The sequence below is a fragment of the Emydura macquarii genome, unplaced genomic scaffold (genome assembly GCF_026122565.2).
Source record: "Emydura macquarii macquarii isolate MOO-44397 ecotype Brisbane River unplaced genomic scaffold, CSIRO-AGI_Emac_v2 contig_587, whole genome shotgun sequence".
NCBI classification, from domain to species: Eukaryota; Metazoa; Chordata; order Testudines; family Chelidae; genus Emydura; species Emydura macquarii.
In genome coordinates, this window is record NW_027130724.1 from 5,146,448 (window position 1) to 5,164,709 (window position 18,262).

General features: G+C 39.7%; 1 protein-coding gene across 1 annotated transcript in view; it reads left to right on the forward strand.

Annotated features, from left to right (window-relative positions):
• LOC137148068 (mucin-5AC-like) overlaps positions 1 to 12,403 on the forward strand; it is a 56,061-nt gene extending 43,658 nt beyond the window's left edge. Inside the window, 15 exon segments of the mRNA XM_067540562.1 lie at positions 699 to 882; positions 1,297 to 1,498; positions 2,262 to 2,440; positions 3,155 to 3,224; positions 3,566 to 3,666; positions 4,611 to 4,645; positions 5,447 to 5,624; positions 6,421 to 6,525; positions 6,727 to 6,767; positions 7,203 to 7,325; positions 7,433 to 7,531; positions 8,503 to 8,628; positions 9,467 to 9,524; positions 10,158 to 10,263; positions 10,959 to 12,403. Coding sequence (XP_067396663.1) covers positions 699 to 882; positions 1,297 to 1,498; positions 2,262 to 2,440; positions 3,155 to 3,224; positions 3,566 to 3,666; positions 4,611 to 4,645; positions 5,447 to 5,624; positions 6,421 to 6,525; positions 6,727 to 6,767; positions 7,203 to 7,325; positions 7,433 to 7,531; positions 8,503 to 8,628; positions 9,467 to 9,524; positions 10,158 to 10,263; positions 10,959 to 11,208 — 1,857 coding nt within the window. The 3' untranslated portion in view covers positions 11,209 to 12,403.
• The last annotated feature ends 5,859 nt before the right edge of the window (positions 12,404 to 18,262 follow it).

An 18,262-nucleotide genomic window follows, 5' to 3' on the forward strand; every position in this document is an offset into this window, starting at 1 on the left:
TCCTCCAGCCCATTCAAATGAGAAAAGAGTAAAGTTCCTCATATAGCAATAATTCCTGAAGCATAATATCACCAACCAAACATCCACATTATTGTTAGCACCTGGAGTTCATATGTGGCAAATGTGAGCAACGGCTTAATTTAAAGAAGGAAAAAAAGTCATCATAGAAAAACGATGGGTGAAATTTTTATTTCAGTGTGAATTCCAGGGGCTCTCCCTGTGCTAGACACCCCCCATTGTTTGTCCCATTGTGATTATACAATAATTACAGGGTTATAATAGAATAATGGCATGAATATTTCTGCAGCTTAAAAAATTACGGCCTAGTCACTTTCTATAAGGAAAAATGCCTTCAAAAAGATGCAAATGATATTTTCACACATTATATTGGCTTTAAAATAATGTGTATTAGCATAGACCTTGCCCAGCTGGAATATGACCAATTGCATAACAGTGCTAATTGAATAAGACCACTCTGATAACTAATCCCACAACTAAACTACTCAGGGACTGTAAAGCAGCACAGAAAGGAAAATAAAACAATATGAGTTATTATTATAAAAACCTGATGTGGGTCATGAGGGACTTGTGATATGTCATCATGAAATGATTACAAAGATTAGTAAACAAATTATTTTAAAATACATGTCTAACCTAAGTGACTCCTGCAATGGCATAATTTGTAACCCCATATGCAGATTATCTTCAATAAAGAGATTGTGAAACCAGGCTTCCAGGAAAATGGCATTTCTGTTTACATGCGTGGCATTAACATGGTTGTTGAAATACCTGAAATTGAAGTTATCGTCACATTCAGCGGGATGATCTTCTCAGTGAAAATCCCATTCAGCAAATTTCACAACAACACTGAAGGACAGTGTGGTAAGATAGATGCATTAATCTCCTTCTTCTTATGCTCCCTATATTTATTCTCTGAGCCAGATAGTCATTCAGGCTCACTATAGACTGAAATTCCTCAAAAGTAAATGGATTTAGTGAGAATTTGGGTCTTGGCCATTGTTACTTTTTTATATCATTTCAAGCTGCTTCTAACAAATAGGTTTAAATGCTTAATATTGCCATGACCTGATTTTTTGTCTTATACTTTTAATCTTACTTAAACAATTATTAAGCAAACTCAAATGATGCACTCTCAGTATCAAGCAATCTGAACTTACAAGGTGTTTGACCCATTCACTATGCACACCAGTTTGGAATATGATGTTAACTTAATATGTTGTGCACTTTGTCAGTGGCTCACACCCTTCTGATCTGGTTATGTTTGATGTCTTCCAGGGACATGCACAAATAACAAATCAGATGAATGCCGCTTGCCAAGTGGTAAGATCATTTCCTCTTGTTCCCAAATGGCTCCCCACTGGAAGGTTGATGATAGCAAGAAGAAATACTGCATTGGAACACCAATATCACCACACACCACTCCTACACCACCTCCCCACTGCGTCCCTCCTGCTCTTTGCAAGATAATTCTGAGCGAGTAAGATAAAAAAATGAACTAATTTATTCTTCCCTAACTAAGCAAAAGTATCCAAAAATCTTATAAAAGGATGGAGATAAAAACTAGATCCCCTTATCAACAAATATAGGGCCATATCTAAGGTGTCCTTATGCACATATCTGAAGGCCAAACAGTTGTGTGACAGTTGCACGAGGAGGCAAATGCAATAGAAGTCCTCTGAAAGTGAAAATCACATTCCTGTTTATACCAAGGAGATCTCCATGATGATTCCACAGCTCCCTGATAGGGTCTGGAGAACGTCAGCAAGTCAGGTGCCTGACCAATAATAAAACCCAAATAGCCTGACTTGCAGTTATGAGCTTTAACCACAAAATCATCTCTCTCCCACATGCTTTCCAGGGTATATCTACCCATGCCCAGTTATATTTTTCGAACAATAAGAGCACTTTACATTTGTAAGATGCCTGATGAGCCTGATTTATGAAAACTTACACAGAAAGACAGATGCAGTTCCCCATAAAAAAGTCTAAAATTTGTGCACATTGTGCATAAAAAATGTTCTACATCATGGTTTCAGACTTCTCAGCCTTTCCATTCAGGAGTCTTTCTCCCACATTTGGGCTCACTTTTAGAACAAAGCTGAGTTAAACCTCAGTCAGAAACTCATCTCAAAGAAGAAGAATAGTATGCTCATACTGTGAGATTCCTCTTTTGACAAGAATAGATTTTGTATAGCAATTGTGGGAAATGAAACTTCTTGTCTTCTCTGTTGTGTTTGAAGTGTCTTTGAAGAATGCCACAAGGTGATACCACCACAAGATTTTTACCAGGGCTGTGTCTTTGATGCATGTCACATGACCAATACTTCCATGCCGTGTTCCAGCTTGGAGATATATGCCACTCTGTGTGCCTCTAGAAATGTTTGTATTGACTGGAGAGGAGCGACCAAAGGCAAATGCCGTAAGTAGTGCACCATAAACAAAGACATGTGTTAATGAAGTGATAACTGGAGGCTTATTCAGTAAGTTGGTCCTACATCTCACACTTATTCAATGTATTTAGTGTCTCTATAAAAACATGAATAGGTTTGTCTCAGTGGTTTAGTGGATTGAATAAGGCAACATTAATCAGATGATCCAGATTTAGAACAAATGTTAGATACCTAATTCACAAATTGTTGTCAGCATGGAACATTACAGAGGTGATACTGTGAGGGTCAGGTTCTCATCTCAGACCAATGTAAATCCAGCATAGCTTCAGTGAAGCAATTGAAGCTATTGTGGATTTACACAGGTATCACTGAGACTAGAATCTGACCAGCTGTCTTTTGTGAAAGGGTAAACTATTAATTCGCTTCATTATAGCACCTGCTTACTTGTTACAGGAGAGTAACATGAGATTTCAGAGAGGGGAAGAGAGGATTGGAAAGTTACTGGTGGAAAATAATGATACAAAATGATACAAGGGATAAACATCCCAACTCAAGCTAGTCATGATCCTTACTCACTGCTTCAGTGAGTGCCCTATTGACAGAAACCCAGAATGAATAAGGGGAGGGATTGGAAAGAACACTTAAAAACTTGGCACCTTATATGCATGGGAGGTCTTGCTGCAAAATATAACTCAAACCAAAATCATCTTTTTAACTTGTTATATTTTTCCCTTCCCATACAGCATATAACTGTCCAGTGAACAAAGTGTATAACCCATGTGGGCCTCTTAATCCTGAAACCTGTGATTCAAGGTATGGAAAGACTGTACAAGCAAACCATTTAATTCTATGTGTCCTTATGCATTTTTGTTACTTAGGCTCCTTTATAAATAGAGCTAATCAAATTATCCATAGTGAATAATTTATCTGGTGAACTTTGGCATTTTTCTTGAATAAAATGCACCATTATTCAGCCAGATTGATTAATTAATAAAGAATTTAACCTGAAACCCCTATTGCTTTTTTAAAAACTTAATTATTTTCCCTCTTCACGTGTTTCCATCATCTAAATACTGTGACTTCCTGCATGGATTGCACTTGGCTGTTTAACTGTAAGGGAGCTGTACTCTAACATATGCCTCTTTCCATGCTAGGACTGTTCAACACAATGGCGCGGGCCTAACTGAAGGATGTTTCTGCCCAGAAGGAAAGTTTCTCCTCAATCCAAACAGCAATGTCTGTATCCCTGACTGCGGTAAGTATTATGTTCTTTATTTAGGAGTAGATAGGGCTCCTGACTGGGAGTAAGAAGGCCTGAGTATTATTCCCATCTCTGCTACTGACACTGGGCAAGTCTCTTCAGTTCTTTAATCTCCCCATCTGTAAACTGGGAATCATAATAGTTATCCTTTGTGAAACACACTGAGATCTACTGATGAAAAGTTCTATATAAGAGATGAGCATTCCTGTGATGTATCTAGAGCTTGACTCAATGTCCTCTGAAATCAGTGGGAGTATTTCCACTGATTTCAATGGGTATTGGATAGGGCCCTTAATAGTTTATAATGACTGCAGAATATGGTGAACTATTATTGGTTATGAAAGCAAGTAACTAATAATGCTGGCTGGTTCCAGACCTACTGCTGTTATAGCCCATGCAAGTTTCCCACACGCCACTTTACCAAAGCACTTCAACCTGGTCCTGTAGCACTCCTCCTTTCACAGTGCTCTGCCTCTTCTCAGCACAGACTGACAATCATGATAATTGCCAGTCTGGTCATTTTACGATGTGGCTACATGTGAACAGATAACTGGGCTGAGAATTCATTTCACTTTTATGACCTTAATTACAACCATTGTCTTCTGATGTGAGAACAAATTCATTACATTTGTTCTGCCATCTTCCCTACCCACACCTTATTAGTTATTTTAATTGTAAAGTGTCCTCAGTGTATTATGATCCCATGAAACATTTAAATGGACAAAAAGGTATTTCTGATGTTTTCAGTATTTATCTGAAATTTTGCCCCCCTTTCATCTTTGAAGAACTGCATCACTGTCTGAATAAATCAGTCCTCTTTTTGTAGTATTTATCTGCAGGCTGGTTCTGGTTGCAATAGCCTGACCCACTCCCATCAGGTTTATTCCACATCATCTCAGTAGCACTAATGTTAACATCTATCCTTTCATTTATTTCAGGTATCTGTATAGGGCCAGATGGAATGCCCAAATTTGTGAGTATTGCAATCAGTATGTTTTACTAAATATAGATTGGTGAGCCCAAGGAACTTTGAGGGTTTATGAACACTGAGTTTGCCAAACATTTTAACAGAGTTTGAGAGATATATATATATATATATATATATATATATATATTTTTTTTTTTTTGGAAAAATATGTGTCCCTCTTAAATCTTAACAAATGTATGCAAGTGTCTGAATTCTGGAACCCCATGTAATTTTATGAGTGACTAAATTATAGATAATGGGTTCTTCTCTTTCTTCTCTTTCCATTATACTCTAAAAATACAAGACAAATAGTAGTCCTACAGGACTAGCATATTGGTTTTCTTTATTTTCTGGTATTTGGCATGCAAAGTTTATTAGAAATGAAGAGATGGATGGAGGAGAATTTAGTTATAGCCAGAAAACTTTGCAACCCCAGTTCTTTATTTCCATCTAGTTTCTAGTTAGTTCCATAACCTGACATATAATCCAGTACCTGATATGAGAACTTTGTTACACATTCAGAACACACATGACTATTCCTATGGTCTCTCAATTATATTTCTTGTATCCTTCACACAACATCTTGGAATTAACAGATTCCTGCAAGGAAAGGTAGTCATGTTCAAATACTTTCAGGAATATATGGGGTCCTCTTCTAAGGATTTTCAGAGTTTGAGGTTCCCTTTTAAAGATTAGTCTAGAAATGCTATAAACGTGAATGAAACTGATACAGCTTTAGCCCTGAACAAGCAAACTAGGGCAAATAGTCTGACTCAGTTCTAAACAATATTTTTTTTATTTTTACAGCCTGGAGACCAGTGGAAAAGCAATTGCCAAAACTGTATCTGTGACAAGCACAGTGTTACAGTTCAGTGTACAAAACTCACATGTCACCCACTACCGCCAGTCTCTTGTGATGACCCAGGGTTTGTACCTGATCAGGTGCTAACACAAGAAGACCCATGCTGTGTCCAGACTGAATGCCGTAAGAATCTTCTCAGCTCTTCCATGTAGAAAATACTGTATATATCGTGGCATCTTTGAGGCATCTTTTCAATATTTAATTTGGACTTTGCTTTGTTCCTATCCCAACACCCCACATCTTCTGCATAGCATTTAAGAGATATCTGAAGAGAGCACCTTTTAAAAGAAATACATTTCCCTTCCAAGAGAGAAAAAAAAGTATTTCACCACCACAGGGAAAACATATCAGCCAAAAAGTCATTTGAAATTTCCAATTATTTTAACTGTTGGAAGAAAGCAAACTGTACTGCCCCAATGAGTAAATAACACCAGCAAAAACAAACTCTCTTTAACAACACCATCCTCCCAAACTCCTCCCAAAAACCCACTGTCACCAAAAGTTCAAAGCTATTTCACAAAATCTCTAGAACTTTTACAAACTGGAGTAGAAGTTTCACAAATTCCTAAAAGTCACCAGATTCGCCATCCCTATATATTTCCCTCTTCAAACTTGTCTCTGACTGGAAAGAGAAATTTCCACTAATCCACTCTTCTGAGACACAACCTTAAACTACTTGTTTTAAGAATTAAGTTTAAGAATAAAGCTCATTAACTTTAAATGAGGCTTTAAAGAGGTTCTTCTAATCAATCTGCATAAGATATGTAGTAGGCTACCCCATCCCAGGCTTGCTCACACAACTATGGGGCCAATTATGGCCCAATAGGAAACTTCAGAACCTTTTGTTCATACAATAAAGAATCTTCTGTACTTAACTATGTTTAAATATTTTGTTTTCTGTCTGACATTTATTACATAGGATGCGACACCAGCAAATGCCCCAAATCAGTGCACACTTGTGAACCAGGATACGAGTTAATCCCAGAAGTACTGAATGGAAATTGTTGTACTATTTTCAGATGCAGTAAGTATTAGGTTCTTCTTTTGTGAATTATCCACACCTATCAAGATATTGAAGAAAGCAGTCCGAGCAACATAATGTAAAAAAATTACATTCTGTGATTCTATCTAATCAACAAAATAACTGATAGCTTTTCATGTCTTTCTGCTTCTTTTAAAAAAAAATTACATTTGCATCACACTGTTTTGTTTTTTCCCCTTAAAGAGCTAATACCAGGCTGTGTAACCAATGGAACTTTCTACATGGTATGTACATATATGTTACTTACTCTAAAACTTATTACTATGCAGCACCGAGCACCAATGGGGTCCTGGCCCATGACTGGGGCTCCAGCATGCTATAGTAAGAATAAGTAACCACAGCAATGAAATAGAACAAAAACTATTTCAGAATCCTAGCAGGAGCCTGAAATGTATATTCTTTGCACAAAGGCTGAGTTAAACATTATCCATTACTTCATTAAAAACAACATTCCATCACCCTCTGAATAAACATAAGTAATTTTCTACAAGAAATGTAACGTACTTGTGTCACCAACACTGGGCCTCGGATTAAATAAAGTGGGCCAAATTTTCCAGTGTGGTTAAAGAGATTAGCCCAGTATTTTGTATCTGTGAGATACGTACATGAAGACATTTATTTTTATAGACTATTAATAGCCCTGCCTTGACTTTGTTTAGCCTGGAGCTGTCATTCCAAGAGGTACCTGTGAAAAGTGCATCTGCTCTGCTGAAATAGAGCCAGTCAGCCAGAGAAACATTGTTTTCTGCCAGCCCATTCCATGTGACACAAAGTGCCCAGTGGTAAGTGCCGCTTTTTGTCCCACCGCACACACAATTTAAAAACATGCCTGAGAGGAAATTAGCATGCTTGACTCAGTGCAAGTTCTTTTGTATTCCTTTATAAACAGGGCTATGTATATAAGATGAAATCTGCACAGTGCTGTGGTGAGTGTGTTCAGGAGGCTTGTATATTGAAGATGGAGGATAACACAGTCCATGTGCTCCAGGTAACTATTGCTTTTAAGTTTTTGTGAACTCTATTCTCCTTCTTTCCCTTTCCGTCCTTGTGTTTATCACACTCACTCACTGTGTCTGCTGTTATGTTAGATCTCACTTAGTGGTTGGCTCAATGGGGCTTCCATTCTGATTGAGGTTTCTAGGAGCTACTGCGATAATAATGTCAGCTTTCAGAATTCAATGTTAAAAGCAATGTAGATGAAAACACTGGGCCAGGCTTTGCCCTGGATAGGAAAACAGAGTATACATTGCTCTCAGCGGGAGTTGCTGTCTTGTATCAGAGGGCAGAATCTGGCTACAACTGGCCAATTGCAATGGGAAGCTTTATAATGTTACTGGGACAAATCCCGTGGCAGTGAAGTCACTGGAAATCTTGACACTGCTTTAATGGTATTAGGATTTGCTCCACTGTTTATTTTCTCAAGAGAATGAGTATGCTGATATCTTTACAATGTGCAGAATAGGCCATTACCATCAGACAGACAGACACATCAACACCAAGATCCTACATGAATACACTTTAATTCAACTTCATGATATAACTGATGGCAAAACAAAGACACTGTTCACAGCCAGCTTGTCTCCCATCCAAACAAACCTGTATACTCATTACATTTTTCTTGGTATCACTAATTCTTATTGTATAATTATCGCTTGACAGTAATTCAGAGTAGGGATAGGTGACTCCATAATTATAGTGAACTTGAAAGTGTATAGATAGACTTATAGTCTCCTCATACTTTTAATGAACTGGGCTTTATTACTTACACAATAGTAGCTACGCTGCTAACATTACAAAAGCCCTCAACAGAAATCCCCCTGATTTAGCCCTCAAGGACTGTAAATTAGCTTTTTGCAGAATAAGCACATTGTAGTTTGTTTTTTAAAAAAAACAAAGGATTGTTTAAATAAATAATATATAGATTTCTATTAACTTTTTACAAATGTGAATTACTTACAGGTTGGAAAAGTCTGGCACCAGCCTGGTGATAACTGCACCTCCTACATATGTGAACAAATTGAGGATCAGTTTATTCCTGTCACTGTAAGGAAAGCCTGTCCATACTTTAACTCAAACTGCAATCCTGTAAGTATAACTAAATATTCCTCTAATTCTCATATTTGTTGCCCTAGTTAAGGATAGGCAAGAACAGCAGGATCACTGTGTCCAAAGATTATAGCTGGATCCAAGTATTATGTGGGATGCAATTCTAAGTATAGCTTATGGTCCCTTAGAATTTGACTTGAGCCAAAGTTATATTCTGCACTGAATTACAGAGCATGGAGTAGAAGGCAGAACACATAAAAAGGAGTGGGATTTTCAAAAGTGCTAAATGATACAGGTTCTACTGAAAGTTATTTGGACTTGTACTCCTAAATCACTTTGGTGCTTTTGAAAATCCCACCGATCGGACTAAGTAAGGTGAAGGAGAGTACATTATTTTGAAGAGGCAATTGATTGAAATAAAGCCATCCAACTCAATCTAGATTTTGGGATGGACTGGAACCTGGGCCACATAGGTGGAAGGTCAGTATTTTATTATCTATGTGACCAGTTCTGGCTCAATCCCTTACTTGCAACACTCTAACTTCAGCTGCTTCAGAATTTCATGTATCTGCAGCATGCAGTATTTAAAAGTTGGGTTAGTATATACAATATTAGAATGCTTCACTCTGAGGACTGAAAGAGAAAATGAGTGCCATTTAATGCCAGCCTGTAAAGAAGCTGCCTATTAATGGTATACTGATATAGAAGTTACCCCACACTGGAATACCATCAAGCTCCCCCAGCCTTGCTTTGAATCAGCATCTATCTGAATGCAGCTCTCTTGCTGGCACCAAGGAAACTTGGGAAGCAGGGAAAGCCACCGGGTTGGTAGGTACACTCCAATACTGAATCATTTCCCCCTATTTCTGCATTCAAGGCTTACGTCGAGATAGATGAAGATGGCTGCTGCAAAAGCTGCAAAGAAACACAAACAGGTAAGTCATGCTAATTTTGTGGTGCAAACACAAAATACACGGTCTAAATAGTGCCTTGAAGCATATTAGCCACATTGGCTGGCGGGTGCACAAACATAGTGGCTGAGCTGACGTGGTCTGAGGCATTATGCCTGTGAAGGGTACGTTCGGGCAGTATGCCTTCTGCTGGGGCAAGAGAGGGGAGCGGGGAGTGGCTGGGAAAAGAACATTCTCAGCACACTGTACAGTGGCTTTGAAGATGCATAGCATGTGCTTCTCCCTCCCTACTGCTAGATGCTAGCATTATATGCAAGGGACAGAGCCATGGTCACTCTCCAACATACCTGCACGCGTTCTCTTCGAAAGATAGAGTGATACAGCAAACATGGTAGCTGGCCATGCATTTAACAGGTGCCAGTGGCACAATTCAGTCTAGATCGTGCACCAGCGCTTAAGGTAGAAGGAGGCTTCTTTCCTCCTTGAAAACAGAAGTAGCAACAGCCACAGTTTGGCCATATGTAATTAACACAGGTGAACACACGATGTCATAACTCCCCATTTCAGCTCCACCTCTCTCAGTTTTCTATTAATAACTGTATGCAGTAAATATAAACACATCTTCAATTATTTTCCCTTTTATTACTAACGGTCCAGTTTGTCAACGGCACCAGAATGCCACTGTCATCAGACATGGGGAATGCATATCTTCTGCGCCTGTTGAATTAACATACTGTGAAGGCAACTGTGATACTTCTGCAAAGTAAGTAGCTGCAAGCTCATTACTCATTCTCCTTGTATTTGATTGTCTCTGTGGCCTCTTGGCATCCATTCATTATATTGGTGGTAGGGAGCAAAATGTACATTTGTAATGCATCCAACATCCACCTAACAAGTAGGTGTTTGTTTCTGGTGTTGACTTGAATTTCTGACACCTGCTATGTTACAATAGGTTAGTTACCTTAAGACCCATCAGTTTTTATTAGATGGAAGCTCAGTGACATATTGACAAATGCCTTTAACCTCTGATTTGAACTCTTGCCCATTTAAAAATGAGGTTGCAAGTCTCATCCTGGACATTATTTGTGCATTGACTTGCTGTGTGACCTTGGCTCAGTCATTTAGCCCCCCTGTACCTTAATTTCTCCACCTGTATAATGTACATAATAATATTTAGCCACCTTTGTAAAGTGCTTTGAGATCTTTGGTTAATAAATGCACAGTATTCATGTAGGGTCAGATTCTGCCACTCTGACATAGAGTAGTAACTTCTTCTACAAATAGTCCCACTGACATTATATTTCATCACAGTATTGTAACCATAGTAATGTAAAACAGATCGTTTCCAATAAAAGATATACCATATTTGGTGATATCTAGCAATGGGTGTGTATTTTGTTTTAGATTTTGCAGCAGTATTTCTAAATCTCTCTTTATTGTTGCTTTGTGGCCAATCAGGTATTCTGCTGAGGCGAATATGATGCAACACACATGCAAGTGTTGTCAGGAGGCCAAGACCAGCAAAAAACAGGTGACCCTGAGCTGCCCTGATGGAACCACCACTGATTACTCATATATCTACGTGGAGAAGTGTGATTGTGCGGGCACAGAGTGCATCCCACAAACCTCTCCCACCACTCCAGCACAGCAGCAGGAGCAAGAACAGCAGCAACAGGAACAGATCCAGCAGCAACAAGGGCAGTCCTAGAACCGGGAACAGAACCAGAAGAAAGAACCAAAACCAGGAAGAGTAGAATATAGACTAAAATTAATCTTTTCACTTTTTTTCCCAATAATAAACAAGTATCCAAAGCAGATAGAATCTTGGACATATGGATGAAATTCCTGTATACATGCTAAACATTTCTATTGCCTAATTATTTCAGCTTCCATTATCAATGGGTCTCATTGCTTTGAATGTCTTCTCCTTTTAACTTCAGAGGTGCAGAATTAGGAAATCTTGAGGTTTGTTTTTTCTCAGTGATGTTTTACTATATGACTGAGAGCTTTTCTTTCAATGGGGTGGGGTGAGTGGAACTATACTGTAATTATTTCCAAAGCACTTACAGAAAGTCCTTGATGTAAACGATAATCTCTTTTGGGCTTTAAATTTTCCCTGTGGTGATTCTGATACTGACTGTGCAGGTCCATGCATAGAATAAACATCACTGTTTAGTTAATAAGGTTTCACTAGTCAAAGCCATTACAGTGTGTTCCACACCCACCTGACACTAACTAATCATTGCATTGAAGTAGACTGCTTTTAAAATCCACTTTGATTCCAGTTCAGTTAGGCAGTGCAACAATTCAAGTCCAGGAAAAACACAGACTATCACTCTCACCTTCCTACTTCTTTTGTTTGTTTGTTTGTGTGTGTGTTTGTTTTTGCATTAAAGAGAGATAAGGTTGTAGAAACTGCATCTTCTCAAACTTCAAACTTTAAAGATACTGGGGGGTTTGTGTTATTGTAGGAAAGAAAGAAACCCTATCATACAAGGCTGCTGCAGAATATTCTATGTTTACATGAGATCATCAGCATAGTAAATGTATGACAATTTGGATGTTTGTATTATTTGTTTTTGGTTAACTGTTTACAGAAGAAATATATATTTTGCCAAAAGGGGTATATGAAGGATTTTTGTAAACACAAGTAATAATAATAGTAATATGAATTCTTTCCTAGGAAGCTGAGATATTTTTTAATGTTGTACTATTGCTATTTATTTTGTTTCTGGGAAAATACGTTTATTGGGCCATTTCCTCCAGAATTAATGTTGCCCCCATTTTCTAGCATCGGTGGGTATCTGGTTGTGGGATGTTTTCTTTTTCTATTTTGTTTTGGGTTTTGTTTGTTTCTTATGAAGAAAAGTTATGATGATTAATAAACTTTTAGCATTTTGCAACTTTTGTGCCCTTTGCTTTGTTCATTTTGCTGAATCCTTCACAAGCAGTTTGCTTGCCCAAGATAATATTTGCATCCCCCTTTACTGTAGCCTTTTCTAACCAGCCCCAATTCATGATGTCACCGCGTGATATCCCAGTCCTTTTAGTAGAGCTCTGCAAATCTGCAGATATCTGCTTTATATCTACAGATAACGCAGATGCAGTTGTACTGTTCACCTTGTTTGCAGATCGGATGCAGATATAATGAGATTCCTGCATGTACTTCAATGAGACACTAAGCCCTCCTCCCCAAAGAGAGAGAAGTGTGACATACACCAACACACACAGCAAAGTTCACCCCCTTCCCTCAGAAAAAAATATTAAATATTCCCTCTCTTCTCCCCCCTCTTTCCCCTTCCCCATACAGAGAAAGAGGAGATGATAGATCAAGACAGGCAGCAAAATCCCCATGCTCCTATCACCATATTCGAGGAAAGCGGGGAAGCAGCTATGGCTTCCTGTCTTACTTTGGAGAAGCAGCTGCCTCCCTCGCCAACTGACTTGATATGGCAATAATGATGTCAGGAGAGGTTTCCTAAATTGCTTGGCTGCTTAAATTGCAGCGATAGGATCATGGGGGATTTTATTGCCTATGTTGACCTATTAAGAATTGGCTGGGTGGCCAGAAAGCACCTTCACCCTCCTCCTGCACTCCTAACTCCTGCACTGTGCCCCCTTCGTCTCTAACCCCTGCACCCTACCCCTTGCGCCATGTGGGGAAACTGACTGGGAATCACAGAGCACCTGTCATGGCTCCTTGCTCCCCCCTCACAACCCACTATGGCTGCATAGAGAATGACCTGTCAGTTGCTCAGCCCCGGCACAAATTAAGCACTGTAGCCCTGTCCCTTGCTGGTGTGGTGTGGATACAAATAAAAGACGGAGTGTGGATCATGATCAGATGCAAGTTGATTCTTGTGGCTGCGTATCCAAATTTTTGTATCCGTGCAGGGCTCTACTTATTAGAGATTTAGTAGCATGCTTTGTGAACAGCAAGTACTGTAGGTGGAACCAAGCACTAGTTTCTACAGACTCCAGCCTTTGCTGCAATAAACACACATATTTTTTGTAAGTAACAAAAGATTCTTTACTAGGGCTGGTGGAATGGAAATTGTGCAAATGTCCCCTGTTCTCAGACTTCAAGGCCTAATGCTGCATGCCACATCTAAAACCCAACAAACTCGCCTTGTCACCTGGGTAATTTGAATGGATTTTATTCTGACACTACAATTGAAGTCAACCTGCATAGTAGGCAACACCAGTGTTTCATGCACCACAATTTGAGAATTGCTGCACTAGGATCAATGCCTGAAACAGCAACAATAAGAGATAATGAGTAGTCCCTAACTTAGTTCCTGGGCAGTCCAACAGAGGGAGCACCAGGGTAACAGATTAGGCAAACACTGGTCAGGGATGGTCTAGGTATACTTGGTCCTGCCTCAGTTCAGGATACTGCACTAGATGACCCCTTGAAGGCCCTTCCAGCCCTCCATTTCTATGATTCTGTGAGTCTTCTCTGGCTTAGTACCTGGGCTGCTCCTCAAGTCCATCTCTCTTTTACAGGTCAATAAATATTGGCCTGTAGATCCAACCAGTCAGAGTTCAGTCCTGTGTTATCCTTAGGGACCCCTCAGCATTCTCTCCTGCTGTGATCCAGATCTGTGGCAGCTTCACACCTGCTTTCAAACTGTTCCCATTGCATAGCCTGCTGCTGCCAGCTCCCCGCCAGTCACATGCCTGCATCCCTTTTTCTGGCATTTATTTTTCACCCAACCTCTTAATTTCAATGTGCAGGCTTCCTTCCTTCCATGATCAGCCTTCTGGGTCACCTTCCAAAGCAGCACACAGCCTCTTTCCCTGGGCCTAATCCAAGTGCCCTCTGGCTGTTACTCCGGGTGACACATGTGGCAATTCCCTGCAATGTCCTACGCAAACCTTTTTGAATTAAGTTTAAGTATTTTAGGAGTTTACTGTATTAAAAACGCAAATGTTTGTGTGTTACCGTGGGATTATAAGGGAAGACAGGACTAAGGGAACCCTGGGAAGTGTTATGAGCTTCAAAAGACCCTTTGGAACAGGGGCATGCACAAGGAGGGGGCAAACAGGGGCACAGACTCCCTCCCTCCTCCCCCCCCCCCCAATAATCACTGGGGGCACAGAACTCCTCTGACCCCAGGGCCACAATGGCAGGGGTGAGAGCAAGCTCCTCCCGGCCACAAGGTGGAGGGAAGAGCAAGTTCCGCTCAGGGTGGAAGTAGGAGCACAGAACATGCCCTTCCAAAAGGGGTCAAATTTAAATTCCTGCACACACCTCGGCTTTGAAAACAATGGGCCAGAGAAGACTGAATTTTTAGATGAGTGGGGATCTGAAGGTCTGATCACTGGCCTGACCCCTTGTTGGAGTCAGGATGATCTCTGGCTTATTAGCATGTGTGTATATTCTGTTATTGTTTTTAATGTTTTTTCCTTTATGCTTTTACTTCAGCAATAAATTTACTTGCTTAGAAAGAGCAGTGTGGTAACTTAAAAATTATGCTGTTTATTGCTTCTGAGGAGAAGGCAAAGCAGGCCTGCTTAGGGAGTCTATCTTGCTGAGAAATTCACAGTGTATGCAGGAAACTGTGTAGCCTGGAAAAATCCCAGCCAGGGAAGAGAGAGACACAGGTCTCCTCCCAAGAGAGGTGATGGCTGGGAATAGTGGGTGCCCTTAGCAGATCACTAAAGGGAATACAGGTGCTGTTGCCCTGAACTGTGAACTGAACCTTGCTTTGGGTAACACAGAGTTCTCTCTCTACTGGCCTGGGATGTTGGCCTGGGTCTCTGTCCCTCCAAGAATAACCTGTGGCCTGATGCTTCTCTTCCAGCTCTTTCTGGGGAGGAGAGAAAGGATACCTAGCAATGGACAAGTAGGTTAATTACACTCACCCTCCTCAAGAGGGGAAACTACCCCATATCCAAACTTAATTCACCAGCACAGCTTTGTGCCTGCAGGGCTGCCATATGACCTTCAATCCTTTCTCCATCCAAAGCCTGAGTCTCAGCAACACAACCTCACTCATTACTTGAGACGTGTGTGTGTTCTGAGTGTGCCACAGACAACTTCATAAGGTTTGCTGGCAGAGCAGGACTTGCTCCAGGCCTCGAGAGATTTGTGCCAATTAGGCCATTAATAGAGGCTCTGGACTGCCTTAGCAAATTCCCCTTTTTCTACTTATTCTGTACCAAACATTGACCCTACATTCTGAGGTTCACCCCATATTGTGACCACTGACTGAGTGTGATGGACTATGCTTGTTTCCTTTGTCCTTAGCCTCTTAACTAAAAGTCCTTTGGCAAGTGTAGTTAAAGCCTGACATTAGGGGTCTTCTTTGGCTTGTGCTGGGAAATTCATTCATCCAACCTTATTACATTGTCTCAACTGTGAGACAACTGGATCCATTGTCTGAGACGTTATTATGATTCCCATTTTCCAATGCCTTACTGGACATTTTCTCCATTACTGAGGTCCTCACACTTCAGAACCATCAGTGCTCCAGTCTCTGGAATGGTTCTTTCCTATGAACTCTCATCCTTTACTGCTCTTCTTATCTTTATCATTCTGGTAATTATTTCAACCATTCTGTGGGTAATTCACTGGTATGGATTGTGTTTATAATGGTCAAATACACTGCCTTGCACCATTATCCCACATGGACTTTTGACATGTACAGCTACTGTAGCTTACTCACCTTCAATTACACCAAACTCCACAGTCTCACTTTCTCTTATGCTGTGCCAATATTTGTTATTACTGTCTATTTATTTTTTATTTATTTATGATAGTACTCACAATTTACTAGGTGCTTCCCTCACATTCAAGGAGGGATGATCTCTGTTCAGGCTCTCAAAACCCAAGGACATTGACAAGTAGACAGATAGCTGGGAAAGGGGGAAAATAGAGAATTTGTATATCTGTCTGTCTGATTGTAGGCTGCACAGAAGAAGTGGGTTCTTTAGAGGGACTATGGGCATTGAAAAGGAAGTCAAGGATGTTGTACTATTCATAGGAGGCTGCAGTGAAAATGGTGTTGAAGTGAGAAAATAATAAATGGTTGGACAAGGATGGGAACAGCTTAAGCAGAGGGGACAGAGTATGACACAAAGTTAGAAAAGCTGAGATGAGTAAAGAAGCAAAAAAGTTATACCAGGCATTGAAGGTAGAAACAAGGTGCAAAATCCTGGCCCCACTGAAGTCAAGGGCAAAACTCCTATGATTTCAGTGGGGCCAGGATTTCATCCAAGAAGCTTAAATTTGAAGTCCTTGGGAGGCCAGTGGGACAGGTTCAAAGATGGGAGTGACATCTTTAAAATTAACAGGCAAGGAAGATAACTTTAGCAGTGGCCTATTCCCATTTAACTTAACCTGTTGCTGGTCTATTCAGTCCTCGGCTGCTACCAAGATTAAAAAAGGTGGCTTAGAATCCAGTCCAATGTCTGCTGTGTCTTTTCAAGAGAAAAATCAGGGTCAGAAATTTTAGAGACAGGGTGTAATGGATGCATGGATTTATAATGCTTTGTTTCTTTTATTTAAATGGATGAATGGGTTTATAATGCTTTGTTTCTTTTATTTAAATGATTACCTATGTTGCTAAATAAAACACTGTAGAACTGATGTGGTTCAGTGAAAGGAAAAGAGTATTTTTTCTTTGAATTTCTGGGCTAATCTGTGAGACCAGACAGTTACAGCCATTTTCTTTAGACATGCACTGTACAAGGACTTCCTTGCTCAGAATTGCTCCTTAGTTTTTCCCTTTAGTGGGGTTTTTTTTTTTTTTTGGTCAGATTGTAGCTCTGGAGAGCAAGCTCTACCGGGAGCAAATAGCATTGACGCTTTGTTTTCTCCATGAGCTATGGACAATAATCTTCAGAACTACAGTTTGACACTCTATGTATCAGAGATGGAGTTTCAGTCGCTGTATGAATTTTCTCCCGACATATTTTGGAATATTTTCTTTTCTATAGTGAACTAATCTAAAACAATATGCCTTCTACTATTTTTATTTTTTGTTGCTTGGATGACCGCAAGGAACACAAACAAATTATATGCCAAGAATTCTGGAAAGCAATAGCTTATTATGTACCTACATAATGCCTGACTGATTTCTCTTAAACTTCTAATATGCAATGATGATTTCATAAACACCCACACAAATTTTAAGAGAAAGTTAAAAATTAGTAAACCAAGGACTACTGTACAAAATCTAAAGTGAAATTTTAACCAGACAATTACACATTTTAATTTTTCATTACATAGGACCTGATTTTGCTCTCAAAAATGCTGGTGCAGATGAGGAGTAACTCCACTGAAATCAACAGAGTAACTCCTGTATAAAGTCAGTGTATGTAAGATCAGATTCAGAACAACACTATTCAAAATATAATCCGTTGTTTTTTTCAAAATCATGAAATTAAATGCAAAATTCAACTAAAAATAAAGTGGAGACATGGCAACTTGGAAAGGATGTCCTGGTGCTTGATGAATATGTAATACACAGGCATTGACACTAGAGGGCACCAGGCTAACAGTTTAGGAACCTGAAATCTGTTTTATTTAGGAAAAGGAAAGAATTACTGGAGAGAATTACAATGATGTAGTTTAAAGCCACTAGGTCTAATTCTGACCTTGATTAACCCTTGATACTGACTGTGCTCAGCACAAGTAACGCTGAGGACGATGGCACTTCTGCTTGTGGATACCAGGGCAGAATTTGGCACAATTTATCAGCTATCAATAATTTGTGTCATATGAAAAGATCTTTGGAACACAAAGAAATCAGGTC